The sequence below is a fragment of the Crinia signifera genome, chromosome 3, assembly GCF_055691185.1.
Source record: "Crinia signifera chromosome 3, ASM5569118v1, whole genome shotgun sequence".
Lineage (NCBI taxonomy): Eukaryota > Metazoa > Chordata > Amphibia > Anura > Myobatrachidae > Crinia > Crinia signifera.
Genome location: NC_139219.1, coordinates 246,477,289 through 246,504,671, shown reverse-complemented (window position 1 = coordinate 246,504,671; position 27,383 = coordinate 246,477,289). Strand labels below are relative to the sequence as shown.

The 27,383-nt window shown below is 41.8% G+C and overlaps 1 protein-coding gene across 2 annotated transcripts in view; it reads right to left on the bottom strand.

Annotated features, from left to right (window-relative positions):
- Nucleotides 1-27,383, bottom strand: part of GOLIM4 (golgi integral membrane protein 4) — a 79,388-nt gene that overhangs the window by 16,968 nt on the left and 35,037 nt on the right. Inside the window, exons 7-10 of one of the 2 annotated variants that reach the window (XM_083177817.1) lie at nt 17,082-17,165; nt 15,831-15,977; nt 8,806-9,177; nt 72-310 (exon numbers count right to left, since the gene is read on the bottom strand). In XM_083177817.1, coding sequence (XP_083033943.1) covers nt 72-310; nt 8,806-9,177; nt 15,831-15,977; nt 17,082-17,165 — 842 coding nt within the window. The remainder of the gene's footprint in view (nt 1-71; nt 311-8,805; nt 9,178-15,830; nt 15,978-17,081; nt 17,166-27,383) is intronic. The other variant, XM_083177818.1, reaches the window with a different exon arrangement.

Here is a 27,383-nt window from a genome sequence, read left to right as displayed (position 1 = left end):
GCATATTCTTGTAGCTACTGTAGAACACATTGTTACCTGAAGCACTCATTTAGAAAGGAAATATTCCACACCTTAGCTTGTCTGCAATGTGGGATTCTTTGATCTTATTTTGCCTCTCCATCTCTAGGTCATTCTCATGTATTTGCTGCTGTCGCATCATGTGCTCTTTCAGCCTGTGCTGGTACAGGGAGTCCTGCTTTTCTTGGAGGACCCGAGCTTGCTCCTCTTTCTGGGCTGCCAGCTTCTGCTGCAACAACTGTTCATTGTAGGCAGATTTATACTTGATTTGAGGTTTAGCTGTTTGATCCGTCTGTCCCATGAGACAGAAAATAAAGAAGAAAATGATGTATGGTTGAAATAAATGTCTGGACAACATAAAAACAGAGGATTTGGGACATGGGGGAAAGATTTGTAGATGGGTAGAAACTGGTTGCGGAATTGAGAACAGAAAGTGGTTGTAAATGGTGCAGTATCAAGTATGATACCAGTTGTAAGTGGAGTGCCTTAGGGGTCGGTGCTGGTGCCCCTTTTATTTAACATATTTATTAACGATATTGGGGTGGGTATACTCAGCAAAGTTTCCATCTTTGCTGATGACACAAAACTGAACAGAGTGGGCAAAAAATTGGAAAATGGGGTTCAATGTGATAAATGCAAGGTTATGGATCTTGGGAGATGGTGAGCTAGTTATAACCTAAGCAGGGTTGCTTTTGATATTTCAGAACTGGAAAAGGACCTAGGAGTCCAAATTGATAACAAATAGGGGTGTAGTGCTCTGTGTCATATAGCAACAAATAAGGCCAACAGGATACTAGCCTGTATATGAAGGGGTATGGAGACTAGGGACTCAAATGTAATTATGCCACGCTACAAAGCATTGGTTAGAACACATCTATAATACGGAGTACAATTCTGGGCCCCGCACTATTGAAAGGGCATCATAGAACTGGAAAAAATCCAAAGAAGAGCAGTAAAGCTAATAAGAGGTTGGAGAGTTTAAGCTATGAACATAGATTGAACAAATTGGGATGATATACGCTAGCAAAGAGACAATTAAGGGGAGACATACTAAACATGTACAAATATATCAGGGGCCAATATAAGGAACTGTTAGGCAACCTTTTTGCTTTCAGGAAGGAACCTAGGACACGTGGGCATCAGTTTAGACTAGAGGAAAGAAGATTTTGTTCCCTTAGAGGGAAAACTTTTTTTACGGTCAGGACAGCCAAATCGTGTAACTCTCTTCCCGGAGAGGTGGTGTCGGCAGACACAATAAATATGTTTAAATAAAGGTTGTACAAACATCTATTTGGTAAGAACATCCAGAGGTACAAACAACAATCATAATCTGTCATTAAATAAATCAGAATACACAATGTATAATAAGGGATGTAGCAAATAGATCATACACACTAACCAAGTTTGCACTCGATGGACGCACATCTTTATTTGGCCTTAACTACTATGTAACTAAGTAAAACCATAGCTTCTCACATTTCTTTTGATGCAGCTGATCACTAATCTAAGTATGGCCAGCCTCTTATTATTAGGCCCCACCCATCAAATAATGCAATGCTCTGCAGGTCTATTAAGAGTAGGTGCAGGCTATGTCCCCCCCATACCACTCATTTCACTAGTAATCATAGTAGCCTACTAGTACTTCTACAAACACAGAAGTTACAGAAAGGTATTTTCCAAAAATAGAAAAATACACCTCTGCAACACAAATACTGTTTGTGAGGTCACACGCGCGCGCGCGCACACACACACAAACACACACAATACCATCACCGAAGGCGGGATCCGGCTTCAACCCGAGTTCAACCCAGAACATTTGTCTGTTTGGAATATCCCAGGTCGTCACACATTGCCTGCAAACCTGTTTTTTGGCGCTCTCCTGCACAAAATCCCAGGTTATATTTGATAGTGAAAAAGGGGTATTAGTGTCCCCCAGCTGTGGCATTACCCTGATGGCTGTTTGAGCCCAGTGCTGGTTTCAGAAATACAGGGGACCCCTGCTTATTGTGTCCCCCCTATTTTGGGAACCAGGACTGGGCCAAAAGCCTGGTGCTGGTTATAGAAATACAGGGAAACCCCATTTGATCTCTTCAATGAGCCCAGGGCTGGTAATGCTCCTGGGGGGACGACCCCACACCTTTTTTTTAAATTATTCAATTTGTTTTCTATTTCAGCTGAGCTTGCTAATTTACCAGCTGTATTTGCATTCGTGCCCATTCGATCTAAGTAAATTTACTCCTAGAATCATACAGAACTGAAAAACGAGAATATCTGATCTCCTTTGCCAGCTATAGACATACTATATGAAAACATTTCAATCAGGGAAGACTTCAGTATTATTCTACTGTATGTATTTTTTGATTCAGTATTCATGACATGGGGATTTGTATTTTGGAAATCTGCATATAACACAAGAAACCATAAATGATAGGATTCTATACTATGGATTTAATATTAGACCACCTATATATTATTATTTATTTGTATAAATAGGATAACTACCAATAAAGTGAAATTAGGACTCACTAATATTATACCTTCATGCATTTCTCTCACTGTTTCACTATTATTTCATGTCGCTGTACTTCCAAACCAATCTAATGGTCACCAAGTAAGTGTCTTCTTCTTCCTAACCTCACTCATAACATTCTGGACCTGTGTGCAAAGTCATCCACAAAAGGGATGTATTACTGTTAGCCAAATGTAACAAATAGCCACCATGAACATTTGTTCATTACACGGTACTTGTGTCGTTTCACAGCGCCACTTCCCTGCAGATCGCATCATATGCAAATTGCATGTGATATTTGCATGCGATTTGCATATGATGTGATCTGCGATGCGATTTAGCACACCCCCACTATCCACGACAGCCCAAAGCGTGTCGGCGCAGAGTTGATTTTATAAAGAGTGGGCTCGTTTTAAGCAGACGCTCGCCTCGCTGCGCTCGCCACACTTTATAAAATCAACTCCACGCCGTCGAGGATAGTGGGGGTATGAACAGGTCATGAGTATGCGTACCGAATCCCCTCGCGGCACACACTGCGCTCGCCACGCTTCAGGCTGACGTGGATAGTGGGGGTGTGCTAAATTGCATCGCGGATTGAATCGTATGCAAATCGCGTGCAAATATCGCATGCAATTTGCATACAATGTGCAGGGAGGTAGCGCTGTGAAACTACACAAGTACAATTGGAAACGGGTTGATATTCAAGGGAGAATATCAGGAAAGAAACTCCCGGGTGGGGCACTGCCTTCTATAATATAAACGTATCAGTCTAAAATATCAACTTTATTAATACTAAAATTGATCCTGTTAATGGATCAAGAGACGAACATGAGACGAGGACATACAGATAACATGAATAGAAAAAATTGAGAAAAGATCGTGAAAATATGATATCTGGGTCTGAAAATGGGCTAAATGCCTCTGTTCAATATGGCTGTAATATCAGCGTATTCCTGTAAAGGATTATTTCAGACTAAGCACGTCTTCAATTAACCATATTGGTTATCATAAGCACATATCTAATAAATGCGTAACAAATGGCACACTGTCTGGCATTACAACTTATTGTTATCTTAATTACTTTCTAATGGTCGAAAACTGTGTATAATCTCACTCTAATTGGACTGCAAGATCCAAGAGAAATTGAGAAATGTGGTGAAGTACCTGGGTTGAAAATGCTCGCCTAGTGGCTGCTGCCTGTGCATATGATGGCAACCGGACAACTGCACAGTTGAGCGGACTCTGCGAGCGTCACAGGTACAGGAGTTAAGACAAAAAGGAGGTTTCTGCTGTCTCCAGGGGTGACCAACCTGGCCCTGTTATACAGTGACAGCGCAGAGTCAGGTAATGGGTCCCCTGGGGATGAGAGAACCCCGACTATGGGAGATGCCAGAAAAGAAGAGCAATTTCACTTTAATCCCAGGTATACGCTACTGTCCAGTGTGTACGCATGTAGACGTAGTGAACAATGGTTGAGCGGTATATCTGGGTAGTGAATTGCAGAAGGAAGCACAGGGTGCACTCTGGTATTGTTCCTAGTGGGTCGCTGCTATACCGTGCAAAGGTAGTAAAAAAGGAGGAGATTTCAGAAAATGCACAATCTGTACTTCACATAAGACTGAATATCTTGCTCTAATTGGCCGCAAGCCCAAGAAAGAAATGGGCTAACAAAAATTTTATACAACTCCCAGTCAGATGGATATCTATGATAGAATATACACAATGGTTTAGAATGCAGTCCTGGTCTGTAGTCTTGTGTCGGCACACACTATGTGTCGACCTTACCCAAATACACTATATTCAATGTTGAAATTTTTGATGAATGGAGGGAACAAGTCCCACGTATGTGACAGGGTGAGAATATATATGAAGGAAAGAATCCCCTATAAATACGGAGTCACACTTTAAAACCTTAAGTCAATCAATACATTCAAATATAGCATAAACTGGTATAGGCAGGGTGACAGGGTGGGGTAATTGGAGAGAGAAATCCTCCATGCAATACAGGTTCACAATTTAGTGCATGCAACTCCCAGTCAGATGGATATCTATGGTGGAATATACACTATGGTTTAGAGTGCAGTCCTGGTCTGTAGTCTTGTGTCGGCACACACTATGTGTCGACCTTACCCAAATACACTATATTCAATGTTGAAAATTTTTGATGAGTGGAGGGAACAAGTCCCACGTATGTGACAGGGTGAAAATATATATGAAGGAAAAAATATATATAAAGGAAAAAATCCCCTATAAATACGGAGTCACACTTTAAAACCTAAGGTCAATCAATACATTCAAATATAGCATCAACTGGTATAGGCAGGGTGGGGTAATTGGAGAGAGAAATCCTCCATGCAATACAGGTTCACAATTTAGTGCATACAACTCCCAATCAGATGGATATCTATGATGGAATATACACAATGGTTTAGATTGCAGTCCTGGTCTGTAGTCTTGTGTCGGCACACACTATGTGTCGACCTTACCCAAATACACTATTTTCAATGTTGAAATTTTTTTAAATGGAGGGAACAAGTCCCACGTGTGTGACAGGGTGAAAATATATATATGAAGGAAAGAATCCCCTATAAATACGGAGTCACACTTTAGAACCTAAGGTCAATCAATACATTTAAATATAGCATCAGCTGGTATAGGCAGGGTGACAGGGTGTGGTAATTGGAGAGAGAAATCCTCCATGCAATACAGGTTCACAATTTAGTGCATACAACTCCCAGTCAGATGGATATCTATGATGGAATATACACAATAGTTTAGAATGAAGTCCTGGTCTGTAGTCTTGTGTCGGCACACACTATGTGTCGACCTTACCCAAATACACTATGTTCAATGTTGACATTTTTTAAATGGAGGGAACAAGTCCCACGTATGTGACAGGGTGAAAATATATATGAAGGAAAGAATCCCCTATAAATACGGAGTCACACTTTAAAACCTAAGGTAGATCAATACATTTAAATATGGCATCAACTGGTATAGGCAGGGTGACAGGGTGAGGTAATTGCAGAAAGAAATCCTCCATGCAATACGGGTTCACAATTTAGTGCCTAGGTGAATCAACATGTGATATCAATAAATATAGGTAGGGGGTTGTATTGCCATAACCCTGTAATTCCAACCATTAAAAAGCAGATAATGACAGTATTGCCCTGAGGGCTGTTGGTAACTCACGGACACCGGTTCCCGGGTGCAGCGCTGGGAATATCGCGCTGTCAGGGCAGTAGTAGTAGCCAAGTAGATATGTGTGAAGCGTGCAGGGTCCCGCTTGTACACAGCGGGGTCCTAGGACACCGAGACGTACGTTTCACGTAGGAAGCTTTCTCAATCACACCGATTGAGAAAGCTTCCTACGTGAAACGTACGTCTCGGTGTCCTAGGACCCCGCTGTGTACAAGCGGGACCCTGCACGCTTCACACATATCTACTTGGCTACTACTACTGCCCTGACAGCGCGATATTCCCAGCGCTGCACCCGGGAACCGGTGTCCGTGAGTTACCAACAGCCCTCAGGGCAATACTGTCATTATCTGCTTTTTAATGGTTGGAATTACAGGGTTATGGCAATACAACCCCCTACCTATATTTATTGATATCACATGTTGATTCACCTAGGCACTAAATTGTGAACCCGTATTGCATGGAGGATTTCTTTCTGCAATTACCTCACCCTGTCACCCTGCCTATACCAGTTGATGCCATATTTAAATGTATTGATCTACCTTAGGTTTTAAAGTGTGACTCCGTATTTATAGGGGATTCTTTCCTTCATATATATTTTCACCCTGTCACATACGTGGGACTTGTTCCCTCCATTTAAAAAATGTCAACATTGAACATAGTGTATTTGGGTAAGGTCGACACATAGTGTGTGCCGACACAAGACTACAGACCAGGACTTCATTCTAAACTATTGTGTATATTCCATCATAGATATCCATCTGACTGGGAGTTGTATGCACTAAATTGTGAACCTGTATTGCATGGAGGATTTCTCTCTCCAATTACCACACCCTGTCACCCTGCCTATACCAGCTGATGCTATATTTAAATGTATTGATTGACCTTAGGTTCTAAAGTGTGACTCCGTATTTATAGGGGATTCTTTCCTTCATATATATATTTTCACCCTGTCACACACGTGGGACTTGTTCCCTCCATTTAAAAAAATTTCAACATTGAAAATAGTGTATTTGGGTAAGGTCGACACATAGTGTGTGCCGACACAAGACTACAGACCAGGACTGCAATCTAAACCATTGTGTATATTCCATCATAGATATCCATCTGATTGGGAGTTGTATGCACTAAATTGTGAACCTGTATTGCATGGAGGATTTCTCTCTCCAATTACCCCACCCTGCCTATACCAGTTGATGCTATATTTGAATGTATTGATTGACCTTAGGTTTTAAAGTGTGACTCCGTATTTATAGGGGATTTTTTCCTTTATATATATTTTTTCCTTCATATATATTTTCACCCTGTCACATACGTGGGACTTGTTCCCTCCACTCATCAAAAATTTTCAACATTGAATATAGTGTATTTGGGTAAGGTCGACACATAGTGTGTGCCGACACAAGACTACAGACCAGGACTGCACTCTAAACCATAGTGTATATTCCACCATAGATATCCATCTGACTGGGAGTTGCATGCACTAAATTGTGAACCTGTATTGCATGGAGGATTTCTCTCTCCAATTACCCCACCCTGTCACCCTGCCTATACCAGTTTATGCTATATTTGAATGTATTGATTGACTTAAGGTTTTAAAGTGTGACTCCGTATTTATAGGGGATTCTTTCCTTCATATATATTCTCACCCTGTCACATACGTGGGACTTGTTCCCTCCATTCATCAAAAATTTCAACATTGAATATAGTGTATTTGGGTAAGGTCGACACATAGTGTGTGCCGACACAAGACTACAGACCAGGACTGCATTCTAAACCATTGTGTATATTCTATCATAGATATCCATCTGACTGGGAGTTGTATAAAATTTTTGTTAGCCCATTTCTTTCTTGGGCTTGCGGCCAATTAGAGCAAGATATTCAGTCTTATGTGAAGTACAGATTGTGCATTTTCTGAAATCTCCTCCTTTTTTACTACCTTTGCACGGTATAGCAGCGACCCACTAGGAACAATACCAGAGTGCACCCTGTGCTTCCTTCTGCAATTCACTACCCAGATATACCGCTCAACCATTGTTCACTACGTCTACATGCGTACACACTGGACAGTAGCGTATACCTGGGATTAAAGTGAAATTGCTCTTCTTTTCTGGCATCTCCCATAGTCGGGGTTCTCTCATCCCCAGGGGACCCATTACCTGACTCTGCGCTGTCACTGTATAACAGGGCCAGGTTGGTCACCCCTGGAGACAGCAGAAACCTCCTTTTTGTCTTAACTCCTGTACCTGTGACGCTCGCAGAGTCCGCTCAACTGTGCAGTTGTCCGGTTGCCATCATATGCACAGGCAGCAGCCACTAGGCGAGCATTTTCAACCCAGGTACTTCACCACATTTCTCAATTTCTCTTGGATCTTGCAGTCCAATTAGAGTGAGATTATACACAGTTTTCGACCATTAGAAAGTAATTAAGATAACAATAAGTTGTAATGCCAGACAGTGTGCCATTTGTTACGCATTTATTAGATATGTGCTTATGATAACCAATATGGTTAATTGAAGACGTGCTTAGTCTGAAATAATCCTTTACAGGAATACGCTGATATTACAGCCATATTGAACAGAGGCATTTAGCCCATTTTCAGACCCAGATATCATATTTTCACGATCTTTTCTCAATTTTTTCTATTCATGTTATCTGTATGTCCTCGTCTCATGTTCGTCTCTTGATCCATTAACAGGATCAATTTTAGTATTAATAAAGTTGATATTTTAGACTGATACGTTTATATTATAGAAGGCAGTGCCCCACCCGGGAGTTTCTTTCCTGATATTCTCCCTTGAATATCAACCCGTTTCCAATTGTACTTACCATACTCCCCGGGAGCACCTCCACAACGAGATTATAACATAATTTACTCACTCACATGTTGACTGGAGTTTAACCTTCTTACCTGCTAGCAAATTAGTCCTGTGCACCTGGCCCCCATCCCCTCCCCCTTTCCCCATTTTTTCAAACTACACAAGTATAGTGATACTATTATTTCTGTGTGGGCATTCGGATATTTCCGTGTGTCTCTCTGAAAGTAGATGCGACTAGGACTCGAACAGAACTGCCTCACCTCAGCATGTTCCTGTTCTTGCATCATGTTGGTCTCTTCATCCTCCTCTTCTTCATTTCCTTCAGGCCCCTGATCGTGTTCTGACTGTCTTAGCTGCTCTTGTTCCTCTTGCACTTGATCCTGCTCTTCCACTAGGCGCTCCGGCTTTCCCGCCTGCTCCATCTCTTCCTCCTCCAACTCTTTTTTGTTTTCCTCTTCTACCTCCACAGGATGCTCTGTGACTGGCCCAGCTTCCTGCTGTGGACCAGTGTCCTCATCTGCTTTATGAAGATCTGTCCTCTCTGTCTCCTGATGTTCATCCTTTTCATTAGCAGCCTTGCTCTGCGTGACTGTACCTTCATGCTCAGGCTCTTGCTGTGCCTGAATGTTTGTCTGCAGAATATAAGCCCCACACACACTCATTAGCAGGAAATATGCTCAGATCTGTCTAATACCATGCTAAACAGATTCAGATTAGTGTTATCTAACATTTCATTTACAATGTTAGAGATTTAAAACTTCAGCTGACACACTGAATTTGATGCTTAATACATACAGAAAGGAGTAACCTACGATACCGTAAAAACCAGGTAGCATTTTTGTGCTTGCACCGGACAATAAAAGCGTTTTTAGTTCCACAAACTGCTGTGTTGTACGTATTTGTACAGTAAGAGGTATAGTTACTAAACAGCAATTTGTATAATGGATGATTTTTGATAATTTTACCACAGGATTTAGAGTGTACATTTTTTAAAGTTAATACACAGCATTTTACATATCATGGCAAAATAGCCAGTTAGTGACTATACTTTTGTGTAATTTACTAACTAACTGCAAATGAGCTTTGATAGAACTGGTGTAAGTTCTTGTAGAACACAAATATGTAACAATATTACAATGTTTTTGGTAAATTGTCACTTTATAAAAAATATTCTTGGTGACACTGAATCCATTACTTCAACAAAACTGCATCTACCACATGCACATTTATATACCAGATGTATTATGTTGCTTGTTAATGTGTTCTCAGACATCTTTGCTGCAGTCATGCCAAACAGCTCTTCCTGGCACGCCAGGTCGAGTGAGAACCTTCTAGCTTTGGGTGTTTTTTGCTGAAAATGCATCTTCGTTGCAAAGTGATGCGACTAGAACACACGGAGACTGTGCTGATGGATTTCATAGGACACTTGCAACGGAGTCTCTGGGGTAAATTACGAAGGTCGGACACGTTTTATACAATGTCCCCCAGCCAAACCATCAACCTGTGGCTGGTCAGCCTTGGCTGAAGCCCAGGGCTGTCCCCAATGCCCCTGGGCAGTGGGCACCAAGCTAGTGGCATGTGAAGTGTTAAAAATAGAATAATAAACATTGGGTTTTGTTGTGGTGTATGTCTACATATTAACCCCTTCCTGACAGAGCCAGTTTTTGCGTTCCTGACAGAGACATTTTTTTCAAATCTGACATGTTTCACTTAAGTGGGGATAACTTTTTTTTGCTTTTACTTATCCCAGTGATTTTGAGATTGTTTTCTCATGACACATTGTACTTCAAGTTAGTGGTAAATTTGGGTCGATACAGTCTGTGTTTTTTTGTGAAAAATACCAAAATGTCGTGAAAAAATGGAAAATTTTGCAATTTGCAAAATGTCACATTTTCTGCTTGTGAGACAAATAAACATACCACTCAAAATAGTTAATAACTAACAAAGACCATATGTCTACTTTATGTTGCAATCATTATTTCAACCTCCTTTTCATTTTTTTGGACACTAGGAGGCTTCAAATATGAATAGCAAATTCTCAAATTTTCAAGAAAATTTCAAACACTGATTTTTTTAGGGACCAGTTCAGTTCTGATGTGACTTTGAGGGACTTGTATGTGAGACACCCCCATAAATGATGCCATTTCAAAAACTGCACCCCTCACAGTATTCAAAACAGCATTTTGGAAGTTTGTTAACCCTTTAGGTGTTTCACAGGAATTAAAACAAAGTGTAGGTGAAATTTCAAAATTTCTTTTTTTTTTGCAGAGTTTCAATTTTAATACATTTTTCTAACGAACACAGTAGATTTTACTAGAGAAATGTGACTAAAAATTGATTCCCCCAATTCTTTTGTTTTCATAAATATCCTATATGTGGCCCTAGTGTGCACGTTGACCAAACCACAGGCTTCATAATAGAAGGAGCACCTACTTGATTTTGGAGCCTCCTTTTTATGAGATTTTTTTTTAGGCACCATGTAGGTTTCTAGGCACCATAAGTGCTAAAAGTTAGGAACCTCCCCCACAAGTCACCCCATTTTGCAAACTACACCCTTCAGGGAATTCATTTAGGGGTATAGTGTACATTTCAAACCCCCAGGGGTTTCACCAATTTTGATACAACTGGGCTGTGAAAATGAAAAAATTTAATTTTTCATTTTCACAGCTCAGTTGTATCAAAATTGGTGAAACCCCTGGGGGTTTGAAATGTACACTATACCCCCTGATGAATTCCCTAAAGGGTGTAGTTTGCAAAATGGGGTCACTTGTGGGGGGGTTCCACTGTATGGGTGCTTCAGGGGTCATTCAACCAGAATCTGTGCTGCAAAATCCAAAAATCACTCCTTCCCTTCTGAGTCCTGCCATGCACCCAACTGGTATTTTTTGGTCACATGTGAGGCATTGCCATACTCGGGAGAAATTGGGGCACAGATTTTGGGGTGCTTTGTCTCCTTCATTCCTTGTGAAAATGAAAAATTTTGAGCCAGATCTGCATTTTTGTGTAAAAAAATGTAATTTTTTACACAAAAATGCAGTTCTGGCTCAAATTTTTTTTTTTTGGCAAGGAATGAAGGAGACAAAGCACCCCAAAATCTGTGCCCCAATTTCTCCCCAGTACGGCAATGCCTCATATGTGACCCAAAAATACCATTTGGGTGCATGGCAGGACTCAGAAGGGAAGGAGTGATTTTTGGTGGTGGAATGAATGGTGGGTGCTATGTCGCATTAGCAAGACCCCCGAAGCACCAATACAGTGGAACCCCCCCACATGTGACCCCATTTTGGTCACCAGCTTTGGGAGGGGGGCTGGCGCTGCGGCTGGTGGGGGGTTGGGAGGGGTGCTGGCGCTGCGGCAGCCGGGTGGGTGGGAGGGAGGGGGGCTGCCGGGTGGGAGGGGGGGGGGGGGGCTGGCGATCGGTGGTGATCGGTGCTGTACTTAACAGCACCGGTCACCACCGATCACTGTGTTACCGAGCGGCTTAGCCGCCGGTAACACAGAAAACGCTGCAATTGGCTGTTCACATTTGAACAGCCAATCGCAGCGATCGCCGCGAGGGGGGATGTCTGCTGTCAGGGACAGCAGACATCTCCAAACTGTCACCGCGTCTATAGACGCGGTGACAGTTTATAAAACCATGACGTATATATACGTCTTCGGTCGGGAAGTACCTCCCGACCATGACGTATATATACGTCATATGTCGGGAATATCTGTCTGGAAGCATATATATATATATATATATATATATATATATATATATATATATATATATATATATATATATATATATATATATATATATATATATATATATATATATATATAGTCCAAGTATCCCTGCCACTTGCTGCAGGGAAGATGAACACTCTCCAAATATATTCAATGAATTAGTCCATCAGAAGTGGTGATATAATAAGACAATTTTATTCCAAAAGGGTATATTCAATCATCCTGCCCCGACGTTTCGGTCTCAACCAGACCTTTATCAAGGAGCGTTTTAGGATGTATCAAACAAGGAGCACATGGAGCTTCAACGTCAGCCCAGGAGCGGGGGTACAGCTACAGCTGTACCCCCGCTCCTGGGCTGACGTTGAAGCTCCATGTGCTCCTTGTTTGATACATCCTAAAACGCTCCTTGATAAAGGTCTGGTTGAGACCGAAACGTCGGGGCAGGATGATTGAATATACCCTTTTGGAATAAAATTGTCTTATTATATCACCACTTCTGATGGACTAATTCATTGAATATATTTGGAGAGTGTTCATCTTCCCTGCAGCAAGTGGCAGGGATACTTGGACTATTTATGAGGCTATATGGTTTACATATATACCTCCTGATGAACACCCCAGCTGTTGTGATTTGATGGTGAGAGTGCGGTCTATCTGGACATATATATATATATATATATATACATATATATATATACATATACATACATATATATATACACATATATATATATACACATATATATATGTGTATATATATATACATATATATGTGTGTATATATATATATATATACATATATACACATACATATATGTGTATATATATATACACATACATATATATATATATATATATATTTATATATATATATATATATATATATATTTCATTACAACCCATTTTATTATTTACTGCTGCTGCTGCAGCTTGCGGGGGGGGGTGGGAGGGGGGAAGCGCTGCGTGCGCTGAGGCTGTTGCTGCTGGGGGAGCCGGGTGAGCCTGCTGCCGGGTGAGTGCCGGGTGGGTGGAGGGGGGTGCTGCCGCTCGGTGGTGATCGGTGCTGCACCGATCACCACCGTTTTCTGTGTTACCGAGCGGCTTAGCCGCCGGTAACACAGGAAACGCTGTGATTGGCTGTTCAGATTTAAACAGCCGATCACAGCGATCGCCGACCGGGGGGGGCACCCCTGCCCCCCCTGGGCGGCGAGGGGGGATGTCTGCTGTCAGGGACAGCAGACATCTCTTAACTGTCACCGCGTCTATAGACGCAGTGACAGTTAGAAGCCATGACGTACATGTACGTCAAATGTCGGGAAGTACTTCCCGACCATGACGTACATGTACGTCAAATGTCGGGAAGGGGTTAAGAAGGAACATAATCCCATCAGTACAAATGTTATTAGCATAACAACTTGATAATGACACTGTAGAATGAAAATGATTTATTCTGCTACTACCACCAAGTCATTCAGTGCCCCCAAAATCCTAAATGTACTTCTGTATCATTGCACTTCCCAAGAGAACACCGATGCTTGTGCACAGCGAATATTGGTGTGAAATAATGTCAGTGGACCTTGAGGTACTCATTAAGAAAAGAAAGGAGTCTGTTTTTCCAGGAACAAAATTATGGGGAATACCATGGATACTGTTTGAAATGAGTTGGATGCAGCGTACTAGGTATTTCGCACAATAAATCCCTAACCTGTTACCCATGCCTACCCCTTCATGCAAAATCACTTATTCCTTAAACAGCACAACAGATTGTTTTTGGAATAGGTCAATAAGATTGGGTCTGCATATTAAGCTGGGTACACATATATACAATCGTCGGGCCGTTCTTCCAATCTGGGGGCAAACGGCCGTTCGATTGTATAGGTGTGTACGCTGTCCCAATTGCTGCTGTGCGACCGATAAACGGCCAAAAACGCTCTTGGCCGTCCACGGTCGGTCGGTCGAAGGTTCTTTGCTGCTTAATATTTCATCCGACAGGACGGCTCCATATCGGAACAAAAGTGAAGTGTGTACGCACCTTCGATCGATATGCTTGACAGTTTGACAAAGCACGGTGGTATGCTGCATTATGAGAGACCCTGTAACCCTTTGCCTGCTGTTTTAACTAATGTGTGTATAATGCCTCACTGCCCAACACTTTAGACGCATCACTTTAAGACATTAATCAATGTTGAAGTTTTAATAGTGTGAAGCTGGTGCCCTGAAAAGAGCTTCCAGCCCACTCTATTAAAACTTCAACATTGATTAATGTCTTAAAGGGATGCGTCTAAAGTGTTGAGCCACTGCTCAACATATATACATTATATACACATTAGTTAAAACAGCAGGCAAAGGGTTACAGGGTCTCTCATATACTTCTTCTTGCGATTGTTTGGACGGGAGTACATCGGACGTCGCAAGTAAAATTGTACATATGTGTACGCGCAGAACGGTCGTATGTTTTGGACGGCCGAACGTGTATTCGGTCGATCGAACGGTCGCAAGAAAAAGGAAATTGTACATATGTGTACCCAGCTTAACTTGGTGAATATACTGTATAAAGTCACTTGGACATTAGAATACATCAGTCAGTGTCAAAGTGAAATAAATGATCTATTTTGTCACAGAATTGTGTTAAAAGGTGGTGCCTCTCCGCTTTGCATTACCATGCTATACATCCACAATATCAGCAGCTTTTACGGATTTTACAGAAAAGTCCCCACGGAGCTATGACTAAAATGATGTGGCCAGGGAGGGTCAGCACTGAGAGAGTGATCCTGGGAATCATTACTTGTACGTAACTTCAGTAAAGAGGCTTCCTTCTCAGTTTCCAAGACACAAAACTCCAGAATGACAAAGCAAGCATCACTGGAAGGCCATGCTTTGTTATTTCTTTGTTTCCTTATATAGCAGTAGCAAATCAGTCAAAGTAAATGTTGTATGTTTGGCTACAGCTATTATAGAATGTGGAGGAAATAATGAAATGTTAACAAAGTAGCAGTGGAACATCAGAGTGACTGAATAATGCATTTTAATTTCATTTTCATGTGTAGAATTTACATTTTTTATGTTGATGTGTCTTTTCAAAAACCATGGAAATATAGGTATCATATATAACAAGTGATGCATATACACAATCATGCAAACAGGATTTTTTTAAGCTCAGTCACACTGCAGTATTTATTGATACTGCCTGAGATACTTGGCAGAAATGGACACATCTGGTCAATCAGGGCATGCCAGGGTAAAGGGGTGTACACACACACACCTTCTCCTAGAAGGTTAGCTAAAATCTCCCTATTTTTCTCCTGCTTAGTCAAAATTGTCTAGCATAGATTGCTTAGTATAGATTGACTGTGCAGGCAAGGCAATTTTGACTAGATCAAAGACTATCATTACTTAGACAAAATTGCTTAGTTAAAATTGTCCATTAGCCTCCCCATGTGTACACCCCTTAAGATGTGAGCCAATCATGTGAATACCAAAAAAATATAGCTCTCAGATAAACAAATGTTTTAATCCTCTGGAAATGTATTTATTGTAATGCAGCAGCACTTACCTGTGGTAAAAGTTTGTAATGTCCTTGTATAGTTAAAACTGATGGTCGGATTTTAGGCACTGTGGCTTGAGTGCTAACTTCTGCTTGCCGAAGACTCGACACTTTATTCAAAGCATGTTTAAGTTGCACAAATTCTTCTACTTGTTTCTAATAAAAACAAACAGTAGTAAAAAGAGCAGGTTTGTAGTGTATTTCCGCATACATATCCCACAGTGAAGGTAATCAGTAATATTTACACATCCCCCCCACGTCAGCAATTTGCACATCATTGGGAAGAGGACGGTGGTAGTTGAAGGATTAGCATGTGTTCTTTTCCCTATTTATAAAGTATACGTCAGACCCACAGATGAACATTTTACTTTCAGGCAAAGTACCAAAGGAACAGCTGTCAAAGGGATTTCTTAGTTTAGGATTTATAGAAGTCATGCCTGATGCAGGGAAAGTTACATTTTCTTCAGATGTTGGCAGACTAAGCGCTGACACGGAGTGAGGAGGCGACAAAAGATGATTTGCAGCATTCAGACCATATGGCTGAGCAGTAAAGTTTTGGAAAAAAAAAATTCTCCATACACCTCTAGAAAGGGGCAAAACAAATCCAGAGTGTCCCATAATCCCTTTAACATTTCCTTCCTCTTGGTAAACAGTGTTAAGCAGAAGAATAGAAGACAAGTGATTAGGACAGATTAGTACTGAATACTGTATGTGAGGAATACATTTTACTCTTATTAGCAATAACATAATAGCACAATGCAGTAATGAGTTATCTCTGTACATGCTTGCACTGTGGCTAAATCCAGGTTAAATTAGGTTTTTTAATAAGACCACAGGCTAGGCAACGTCCGTGGAGTTTGCCAACTGTAACTTATATTGTGGCAGGCTGATCTTCTCCTCCTCCAGCCAGCATGGATGTTTTCTCAGATGATGCTACTAAGGTAAAGACAATGTTACATTGGTCAAGTGACCACAAATACATTCATCACACTCAAAGATCAGTTAGTTTACATATAGGGTTAACCCTCTCCCACAGTCACATGCATATAAAACGGAGTGGTCAAATAAAAGCAAGGTGTATATTGTATTTTTCCATGCTTGTTTAGTGTTATCTATACATAGATCCGCCTATTACTACAGAATAGGGGACAGCAGCGAGGACTCCAATGGTTAGACAAGGCCGAGTCCACATGCAAGCTGAGCAGCAACTGTGAGCGATCAGAAAAGAAGGAACGGAGAAAGGGCTCGATTTCCTCTAACCTGCGCAGCAGCCAGTGCACTCTTGTGGTTGTCCAAGTTCATTACAACTTGTTCATGTTGAGAAAGCAAGTTCATATGCTGCTGCTACATTAAGAGAAGAAGCTTTCATGATGTATTTAGCAAAATAAGACTGAGCATTTAAAAAAAGATGAGGGAAAGGCAACATTGTTCTAGCTTACCCATCAAGAAGAAATACATAAAGAAAATGAGATTAAAAAGATATTACAATTATATTTTCAGTACGTTTAACAGTATTCAGACCTTAAAAATGGATCTCTCTCTCTAACAATAAGCTTTAAGATGAACTAGAGCAGCTGGTGCACAACATTCACCAGACATTTACATACAAAATAGAGATGAAATTAACCAAAACCACTCATTTTTAAACCAGCATATCACACAAACAGAAAAAAAAGTTAAATACAGATGTGCCCTCATGCAATAGGTCAGAAGAGTCTCTCAGTGTGCAGCCAATTAGCTGTGCCGGTGTGGGTATTCTGACTGCCAGTTATCCAAATGTATTCCTTGTCAACATAGCAAAACTGTCAACATTACCATTAGGGTTACACTTAGGTGTTGGGGATAGATATTGTATGCATTGCCTACATTATTACCATGATGACATACCCCAGCAAAACACGCATTAGTATTTTTAGGGAGTCTCCTAGTGTGCATACCTGGGTACACTCTTCTGCACCATGAACTTCAGCTACCACTGTTCACTACAGGGCACCTAAACTTTTTACTCTTGCTGCACTTTCATCAGGATTCCTTTAGGTTTTTAATGTCCTGCAATGCTCAATGCATCCTGGATCAATTAACCAGCAATGTCCAATGCATCATGGGTCAATTAATGGTCAGCGGATGTAGCCACAACCTTCCTTCACTGTGCCATTGCTTAAGAACTCTCATACCCCATTAACTGCTACGCCATACTTGCCTACTCTTCCGGAACGGACTGAAAGCTTCAGGCTCCCAACACCCCCCACTCGCTCTACACTTTTACTGTATAGTTTGCCTACACAGCATCATGCTGCCACTTTCGTCACCTTTACAGATATCCCAGCACCCACTAATTTGTTAGTTTTTTCATTTTATTTTTTAAAATCTCTAGCTATATATTTCTTATGTTTCTTTAACCCCTTCCCGACATTTGACGTATATATACGTCATGGCCGGGAAGTACTTCCCGACACATGACGTATATATACGTCATGACTTCAAACTGTCACTGCGTCTAGAGACGCAGTGACAGAGGGACGATGTCTGCTGTCCCTGACAGCAGACATGTCCCTGCATGCCCAGGGGGGGCTGCGATGCCGCCCCCCCGTCGGCGATCGCTGTGATTGGCTGTTCAGTGTGAACAGCCATTCACAGCGTTTTCTGTGTCACCGGCGAATAACGTTCGCCGGTGACACGGGATCGGAGGTAATTGGTGCTGTAAAGTACAGCACCAATCACCGCGGGGTGTAAGGGTGACACTGGTGTCACCCCACCTCACCCCGCCCGCCCCCAAAGGCCGTGATTGGTTCGTCGGACCGACGGACCAATCACAGCCATGGAGGGGGGTTTAAACTAACGGTGACTGCACTGCAGACGCCATTCCGGTCTGGAATTGCGTGCAGTGCGGTCACCGTGCCCAGCTGCCGCCATATACTGACCAGAACCTTGCTAAATACTTACCTGATCACTGCCTGGATCTTGCTTCTTCTTGTGACATCCTGTGCTGTGTTGTGCTGTGTTGTGCTGCTGCGAGTTATTAGATAGAGAGATAGAGAGAGAGAGATAGAGAGGCCTAGTGACAGAGAGTGCTATATTTTGTGCTGCTGCAGTGTAATAGAGTTATAGATAGAGAGATAGAGAGAGATAGAGAGAGAGAGATAGAGAGAGATAGAGAGATAGTGACAGATTGTGTTTTTATATAACTGACTGCTGCCCCCCCTTTTGTGCTGATCAGTATAAATTAACTGATCAGCAACTTTTTGGGGGCGCAGGTTTTTTTTTATATATATATATACCTGTCAGTGCTGCTGCTGCAGTGTCATAGAGTGATAGATAGTGAGAGATAGAGAGAGATAGTGACAGAGAGTGATAGAGAGTGCTAAATTTTGTGTCTGCTGCCCCCGCCTTTTGTGCTGATCACTATATCTGAGGTGATCAGCAACTTTTTGGGGGTGCAGAGGTTTTTTTTTTTTATATATATACCTGTCAGTTGCTGCCAGTTGCACTGTCAGTTGCACCAAAGGTTGTGCACCTGCTGCCCCTCACTGGTAATCAGTGTCGCATCACTGATCACCTTTTTTTTTTTTTGTGGGTGCTGTGGGGTCTTTTTTTAATTTTTTTTTTACACACACTGTGATTTTGTGGGTGTCCTGTGGCCACTGTGCGCTGATCAGTGACGTACATCACTGATCAGCTTTTTCGGCACAGGGTTGATCTATTTTTTTTTTTTTTTATCAAATTCCTGTTGCCTTTGAGCGCTGTTCAGTGACGGACGTTACTGACCAACATCTGTGCTCAATTTTTGGCGCAGGACCTTTTTTTTTTTTTTTTTAACCACTTCAATTTTTTTTTTTTGTATAAATTATTTTTTTTTTTCTGCACTACATACACACTACATACCCCCCGGGTTGAAATAAAGTTTGTACCCCCCCCTACACTATACACGTGTTGAAACATTTCACTACCAGTAACACAAAAATAAAAATGGCATCCCAAATGTCATCCCAAATGTCATCCCAGTCATCCAGAAGAATGTATTCAGCGGAGGAGGCATATGCCATGCTTGCCTCTGACTCTGACACAGCCAGTGATGCAAGCGGGGAATTTGAAGGATTCGTCTTAAGCTCCTCTTCCTCCTCTGGTGATGAGGGACCCCCTCAAAGACGCCCCCGTAGAGCAGCTGAGACCCCCCCCCCCAATAATTGATCTCGTATGGACCCCACCACCAGACAATTTTGAGCCCCAGGTTCCTGAGTTTTTGGCCATGCCAGGAATCCAATTTGATTCCACAGGTCTCAGAGAAATTGACTTTTTCAAATTATTTTTCTCTGATGATTTTATAAATTTAATGGTGGACCAAACTAATTTATATGCCCAGCAGTTTATTGCTCAAAACCCCACGTCATCATTTGCTAGGTGGACCCCTGTAGATGCAGTAGAGATGATGACGTTTTGGGGTCTGGTGTTTCATATGGGCATAGTAAAAAAGCCAGAAATTAGGCAATATTGGAGTACAGATGTTCTGTACAGCACCCCATTTTACCGTATGGCCATGCCCCGGGCTCGATTTGAGACGATCCTTAAATTTTTGCATTACAACGATAATGCACAGTGCCCACCCAGAGATGATCCCACCTTTGACCGGCTATTCAAAGTCAGGCCGGTCATTGATCATTTCAGTGCCAAATTTGAAGAGATGTACATCCCAGATAAATTCATTTGCATAGACGAGTCCCTTATACATTTTAAAGGAAGGGTTAAATTCCGCCAGTACCTTCCCAGTAAGAGGGCAAGGTATGGCATAAAAATGTATAAGCTGTGTGAAAGCACCTCAGGGTACACTCACAGGTTTAGGGTATATGAAGGGAAGGATTCAAGAATTGAACCGCCAGAATGCCCCCCCTCCCTCGTAGGTGTTAGTGGAAAAATTGTCTGGGATTTAGTGCACCCCTTCCTGGATAAAGGTTATCACCTCTATGTGGATAACTTTTACACTAGCATCCCCCTGTTTAAGGCCCTTGGTTCAAGAGGTACAGCAGCTTGCGGTACTGTGCGCAAGAACCAAAGAGGCCTCCCAAAAACGCACATTGCCCAAGTAATGAGAAGGGGTGAAAGCAGGGGAATATGCACCGAAAATATGTTGTTGGTCAAATATAAGGACAAGAGGGATGTCCTTATACTGACAACAATTCACGGAGACAGTACCACCTCCGTCCCTGTACGAGGTACCAGTACCCACACCTCAAAACCTAATTGTATCCTGGATTACAATAGGTACATGGGCGGAGTGGATCTTTCAGATCAGGTACTGAAGCCGTACAGTGCCCTGCGGAAAACAAAAATCTGGTACAAGAAGCTGGCTGTGTATATCATCCAGATGGCACTGTATAACGCTTACGTGCTATTCCGTTCTACCGGCCAGAGGGGGACATTTATGCACTTTCAAGAGGAAGTCATAAAGGGCCTAATATTTGGGAACCAGCAGGCAGAGGGCCCCAGTACTTCTAGTACTGGCCCCCGTATTGTACCAGGGCAGCATTTTCCGAACGAAATCCCCTCCACTGCAAGAAAGGGCAGGACACAAAAAAGGTGCAAAGTTTGCTATAAAAAGGGAATAAGAAAGGAAACTATTTTCCACTGTGAAACTTGCCCCGACAAACCCGGCCTATGTATAAAGGAGTGTTTTAAAATATACCACACATCTATGGATTATTAGGTTCATCATTTCACCGTGCTTCGGGGGTCTTGCTAATGCCACATAGCACCCACCAACATTCCACCAGAATCTGAGCTGCAAAATCCAAAAATCACTCCTTCCCTTCTGAGTCCTGCCATGCACCCAACTGGTATTTTTTGGTCACATATGAGGCATTGCCATACTCGGGAGAAATTGGGGCACATATTTTGGGGTGCTTTTTCTCCTTCATACCTTCTGAAAATGAAAAATTTTGAGCCAGAACTGCATTTTTGTGTAAAAAAATGTAATTTTTCATTTTCACTGCCCAGTTGTACCACAATTGGTGAAACCCCTGGGGGTTTGAAATGTACACTATACCCCTAGATGAATTCCCTGAGGGGTGTAGTTTGCAAAATGGGGTCACTTGTGGGGGGGTTCCACTGTATTGGTGCTTTGGGGGTCTTGCTAATGCGACATAGCACCCACCAACATTCCACCAGAATTTCTGCTGCAAAATCCAAATATCACTCCTTCCCTTCTGAGTCCTGCCACTTTTTGGTCACACATGAGGCATTGCCGTACTCGGGAGAAATTGGGGCACAGATTTTGGGGTGCTTTTTCTCCTTCATACCTTCTGAAAATGAAAAATTTTGAGCCAGAACTGCATTTTTGTGTAAAAAAATGTAATTTTTCATTTTCACTGCCCAGTTGTATCAAAATTGGTGAAACCCCTGGGGGTTTGAAATGTACACTATACCCCTAGATGAATTCCCTGAGGGGTGTAGTTTGCAAAATGGGGTCACTTGTGGGGGGGTTCCACTGTATTGGTGCTTGGGGGGTCTTGGTAATGCGACATAGCACCCACCAAAATTCCACCAGAATCTGAGCAGCAAAATCCAAAAATCACTCCTTCCCTTCTGAGTCCTGCCATGCACCCAAATGGTATTTTTTGGTCACATGTGAGGCATTGCCGTACTCGGGAGAAATTGGGGCACAGATTCTGGGGTGCTTTTTCTCCTTCATACCTTCTGAAAATGAAAAATTTTGAGCCAGAACTGCATTTTTGTGTAAAAAAATGTAATTTTTCATTTTCACTGCCCAGTTGTATCAAAATTGGTGAAACCCCTGGGGGTTTGAAATGTACACTATACCCCTAGATGAATTCCCTGAGGGGTGTAGTTTGCAAAATGGGGTCACTTGTGGGGGGGTTCCACTGTATTGGTGCTTGGGGGGTCTTGCTAATGCGACATAGCACCCACCAACATTCCACCAGAATCTGAGCTGCAAAATCCAAAAATCACTCCTTCCTTTCTGAGTCCTGCCATGCACCCAAATGGTATTTTTTGGTCACATGTGAGGCATTGCCGTACTCGGGAGAAATTGGGGCACAGATTTTGGGGTGCTTTTTCTCCTTCATACCTTCTGAAAATGAAAAATTTTGAGCCAGAACTGCATTTTTGTGTAAAAAATTTAATTTTTCATTTTCACTGCCCAGTTGTACCACAATTGGTGAAACCCCTGGGGGTTTGAAATGTACACTATACCCCTAGATGAATTCCCTGAGGGGTGTAGTTTGCAAAATGGTGTCACTTGTGGGGAGGTTCCTAAATTTTAGCATCTTATGGTGCCTAGAAACCTACATGGTGCCTAAAAAATAATCTCATAAAAAGGAGGCTCCAAAATCAAGTAGGTGCTCCTTCTATTATGAAGCCTGTGGTTTGGTCAACGTGCACACTAGGGCCACATATAGGATATTTATGAAAACAAAAGAATTGGGGGAATCAATTTTTAGTCACATTTCTCTAGTAAAATGTACTGTGTTCCTTAGAAAAATGTATTAAAATTGCAAATCTGCAAAAAAAATGAAATTTTGAAATTTCACCTACACTTTGTTTTAATTCCTGTGAAACACCTAAAGGGTTAACAAACTTCCAAAATGCTGTTTTGAATACTGTGAGGGGTGCAGTTTTTGAAATGGTATCATTTATGGGGGTGTCTCACATACAAGTCCCTCAAAGTCACATCAGAACTGAACTGGTCCCTAAAAAAATCAGTGTTTGAAATTTTCTTGAAAATTTGAGAATTTGCTATTCATATTGTAAGCCTCCTAGTGTCCAAAAAAATTAAAAGGAAGTTGAAATAATGATGGAAACATAAAGTAGACATATGGTCTATGTTAGTTATTAACTAGCAGAAAATTTTACATTTTGCAAATTGCTAAATTTTCCATTTTTTTACGACATTTTGGTATTTTTCGCAAAAAAACACAGACTGTATCGACCCAAATTTACCACTAATTTGAAGTACAATGTGTCACGAAAAAACAATCTCAAAATCACTGGGATAAGTAAAAGCAAAAAAAAGTTATCCCCACTTAAGTGATACATGTCAGATTTGAAAAAAAGGGCTCTGTCAGGAACGCAAAAACTGGCTCTGTCAGGAAGGGGTTAAGTAATACCAAGGGTACGGTATGACTTGCCAATGGTCGGGATTCCGATGGTCAGTATACAGACATTGGATTACCGAACGCTGGTATTTTGGTATAGAACTTCACTCACCAAAAGTTCTATAGGATACTATACATATTATTAGGCTTGGTATTGGATGTCGGATGACTCGCCAACAGTCAGGATCTTGAAGGTCAATATACCAACATCGGAATATCGACTGTTCCACTGCCCTACAGTTGCGATTCCGACCAACTGGGGGTTGTGGACCTCCATAACGGAGAATAGCCCTGTTGGTCCAAATCGCAACTGTCAGGCAGTTGAACAGTTATTTTTCCGATGTTGGTATAGTGACCGTCAGGATCCCGACTGATGGCGAGTCATCTGACACCAAATACAAACCCTAATAATATGTATAGTATTTAATTGGATCAACAATTGTTCAGACTATGTAAGTGCGTTAAAGTTACAAAATTATACACTTCTGCTTTAATTAGGAGTGTGCCCCTCCTTTGAGTACTTTTTCATCCTTGCTTGCATACATGTCGGCACTTCATCAGCGTTTGCATACTAGATGTCAACAAAATGTACCAAAACCATCAGCGGTAAATAATCACATTCAAAATTATGTTCAAAAGATAATTAGCATACATTTGACAGCAATTATAGTGATTGTGATTAACCGAAAATAAATAGCAGCTGTTCCTGAAGAATTTTCTTGCAATTATTTTGGATCATACTGGGACAGTCCTGGTTTGCAAGGAGATTTTAATACACATTTGAATAAAATCAATCGTTGCATTCTGGTTAGCCTTACTTCCTCAGTAGCATTCTTTTGCAAGGCACGCACCCTCGCTTAATTAAAATTGGTAAAATGTACCCTTCCCTAATCTGTGACGCCCCACTGACCTCCTGCTTAACGATTGTCTCCTTCTACATTGGCTTGTTGGCAACTGACGCACTGACCCCCGGATGAGTCCCCTCCGCTCTCCTGTTGTCGAGTGGAACACCCGATGGACTCTGGAGTCAGCGGCAATTGGATGTTGCAATTTTGGTGCAGCTTCTTCTAGTTTCTGGGTTTGCCTTTCCCTGCTAAGGCAATCCCAGCTGCACTCTGACTCTTGATGGCAGAGCAGACGTCAATGAGGTAAGGCCATTAACAGCTGCTTGGATTTCTCATCTTGCTGGGGACAGACTGATTGGCGATCACTCCTCGTGCAGGTATCAAACTCATTGAAGGTGCATGTGGGGTGGTAAGCGTGACATTGATGGGAAGCCATTTTTGGAAGTTCTCAAGGGGCATTGATGGGACATTTGTGTTGGTCAAACGGCAAATAGTTTAAATGCTACAAGCAATATTATGCTACACTTTAGTACCCCCTGTTCACAACACAAAGCTTCACATAAAAATGTTGTATTTAATAAATGTAAAAGTGCCCTTCTCAAGGATAAGGGCCTTGTCCTAGTGAAATCCTAGAGTGAGCTGAGTTCAGAGTTCTTGAATGACAGTAAGTTCCCAGTCATCACCTATATATGTAGTGTTTGCTGTTTCTGGATGCTGTTGTTTTTTTGTTTTTTTTCTCACACAGCAAAAAAACATACTGGCAGGTTAATTGGATACTGATAAAAAGTAACACTGGTATGTGCATTGGTATTAATACACCTATCAGTGGAAGAATATAAAATTATTTTAAAGGAATTAAAATAATCTATGGAATACTGACAACCATCGATCCCCGTGCGAATGTTCTGGTCCGTGCGGACCCCCTATGTGTATAAGGTACATATGAAACATACATGCGTTTAGACTTAGGTATCATATCCAAGATATCTCAGTATGGTTTGCAAATATTCCAACATACGGAGGAATCCAATATCCAAAATACCTCTGGTCCCAAGCATTTTGGATATGGAAGACTCCATAACCTGTATATATATTCTCCATATGTGAGACAAAATAAAGGAACAATAGTGTAGTATGTATAAACCAAAGGAAGAGAAATATACCATACAATACCCAGTAAGAAACTGGCTTTGATATGTTTCAAGAGGTATGGGGGGTATTCAATCTACCGCAGCCATCTCCAGACGGGGGAGATGGCTGCGGGGCCCTGTTCAATGCTGTCTTCCCTGACAGCATTGAACAGGGGATCTCGCAGAAAGAGCCCGACTTCACAAGAAGTCAGAATTGATGAGCTCCCGGCCGCAGCTCGCCAATTCCCGGCCACTTCTTGCGGCCACACCCCTTTCTCGTCCCGCGGCAGGCAGGACATTGAATCCCGTCTGTAATTTCTCGATCAAGCAGACCGAGAACGGGACAGGGTCATGGCTGTCGAGCCAGCTCGACATCTGTGACCCCGCATGGAATACCCCCCTTGTCTCATTTGATAACCAGCCTGAACATATTAAACTACTGTACAATTGTTTCTTTCTTTGAGAACTGTACTTGTAAAGACAAAAAGCATTAAAAGGCAAAATAATATCATACAGCTATCATGGTATCTCTCATTGGTATATAAATACTGCACATTGGAGGTACTTATCCTTGGCCTCCAGAAATAACAAAGGCAAAAGCTATATGAAGAGCCAGGGAAATCAGGATATGGTCACTAGGTCTAGATGCATTAGGTCGACATGCAGGAAGGTCGACATGGGGAAGGTCGACAGTCAAAATGTCGACATGGGGTTATTCACTTTTTTTTGAGCCGACGGGTGGTATTTCATGCCCTACCATCCACTAGAGCGGGTGGGAGAATAAAAAAGTGCCCGAAGCATAGCGAACCATCTGAGGGGATGCGGTGCTACGTTTCAGTGTTCATGTCAACTGTGTCGAAATTCGGGACAAAAAAAAGGTGAAAAAACCCATGTTGACCTTTTGACTGTCGACCTTCCCCATGTTGACCTAATGCTTGTGTCAACATAATACCCCGGTCGACCTAACCCATGTTGACGTTCAGTCATGTCGACATTCCTGCATGTCGACCTAGCTGCTGTCTATCCAATGATCCATACCCGGGAAAATGTGGTAGGGGTAAGTCTCAGAGGATCACAGTAACTTGACAGCATTTTGTGTATGACACTAGGCAAAGGGATCCCCAGGGGAATTATTCCAAAAATAGAGAAATCTATATTGAGTTGCTCAAAATGAGCCTGTGGTTTTGACAGCAAACTGCCTAATTTAGTGTCCCAAAATAACAAATTGTAAGTTGCATACGAACGTGTGCTCTGCTGAGACTTGTATTCAACACAAGATGCAAATCAATAGTCAGTTACAGTTCAGGGAAACTTGACAAAGCATTGCCTGGTGGCTGGGAGATGTGGATGACATCTCTGTTCCATGGTGGGGATTGAGCCAGTTCACTGGCATTAGGATCTTTGAGAGATTTCTTTTCACAGTCAGCAGCCAATTATTGATATCGTAACAAAGAAAAATAAGTGCATCTGTGTCAAATTCCT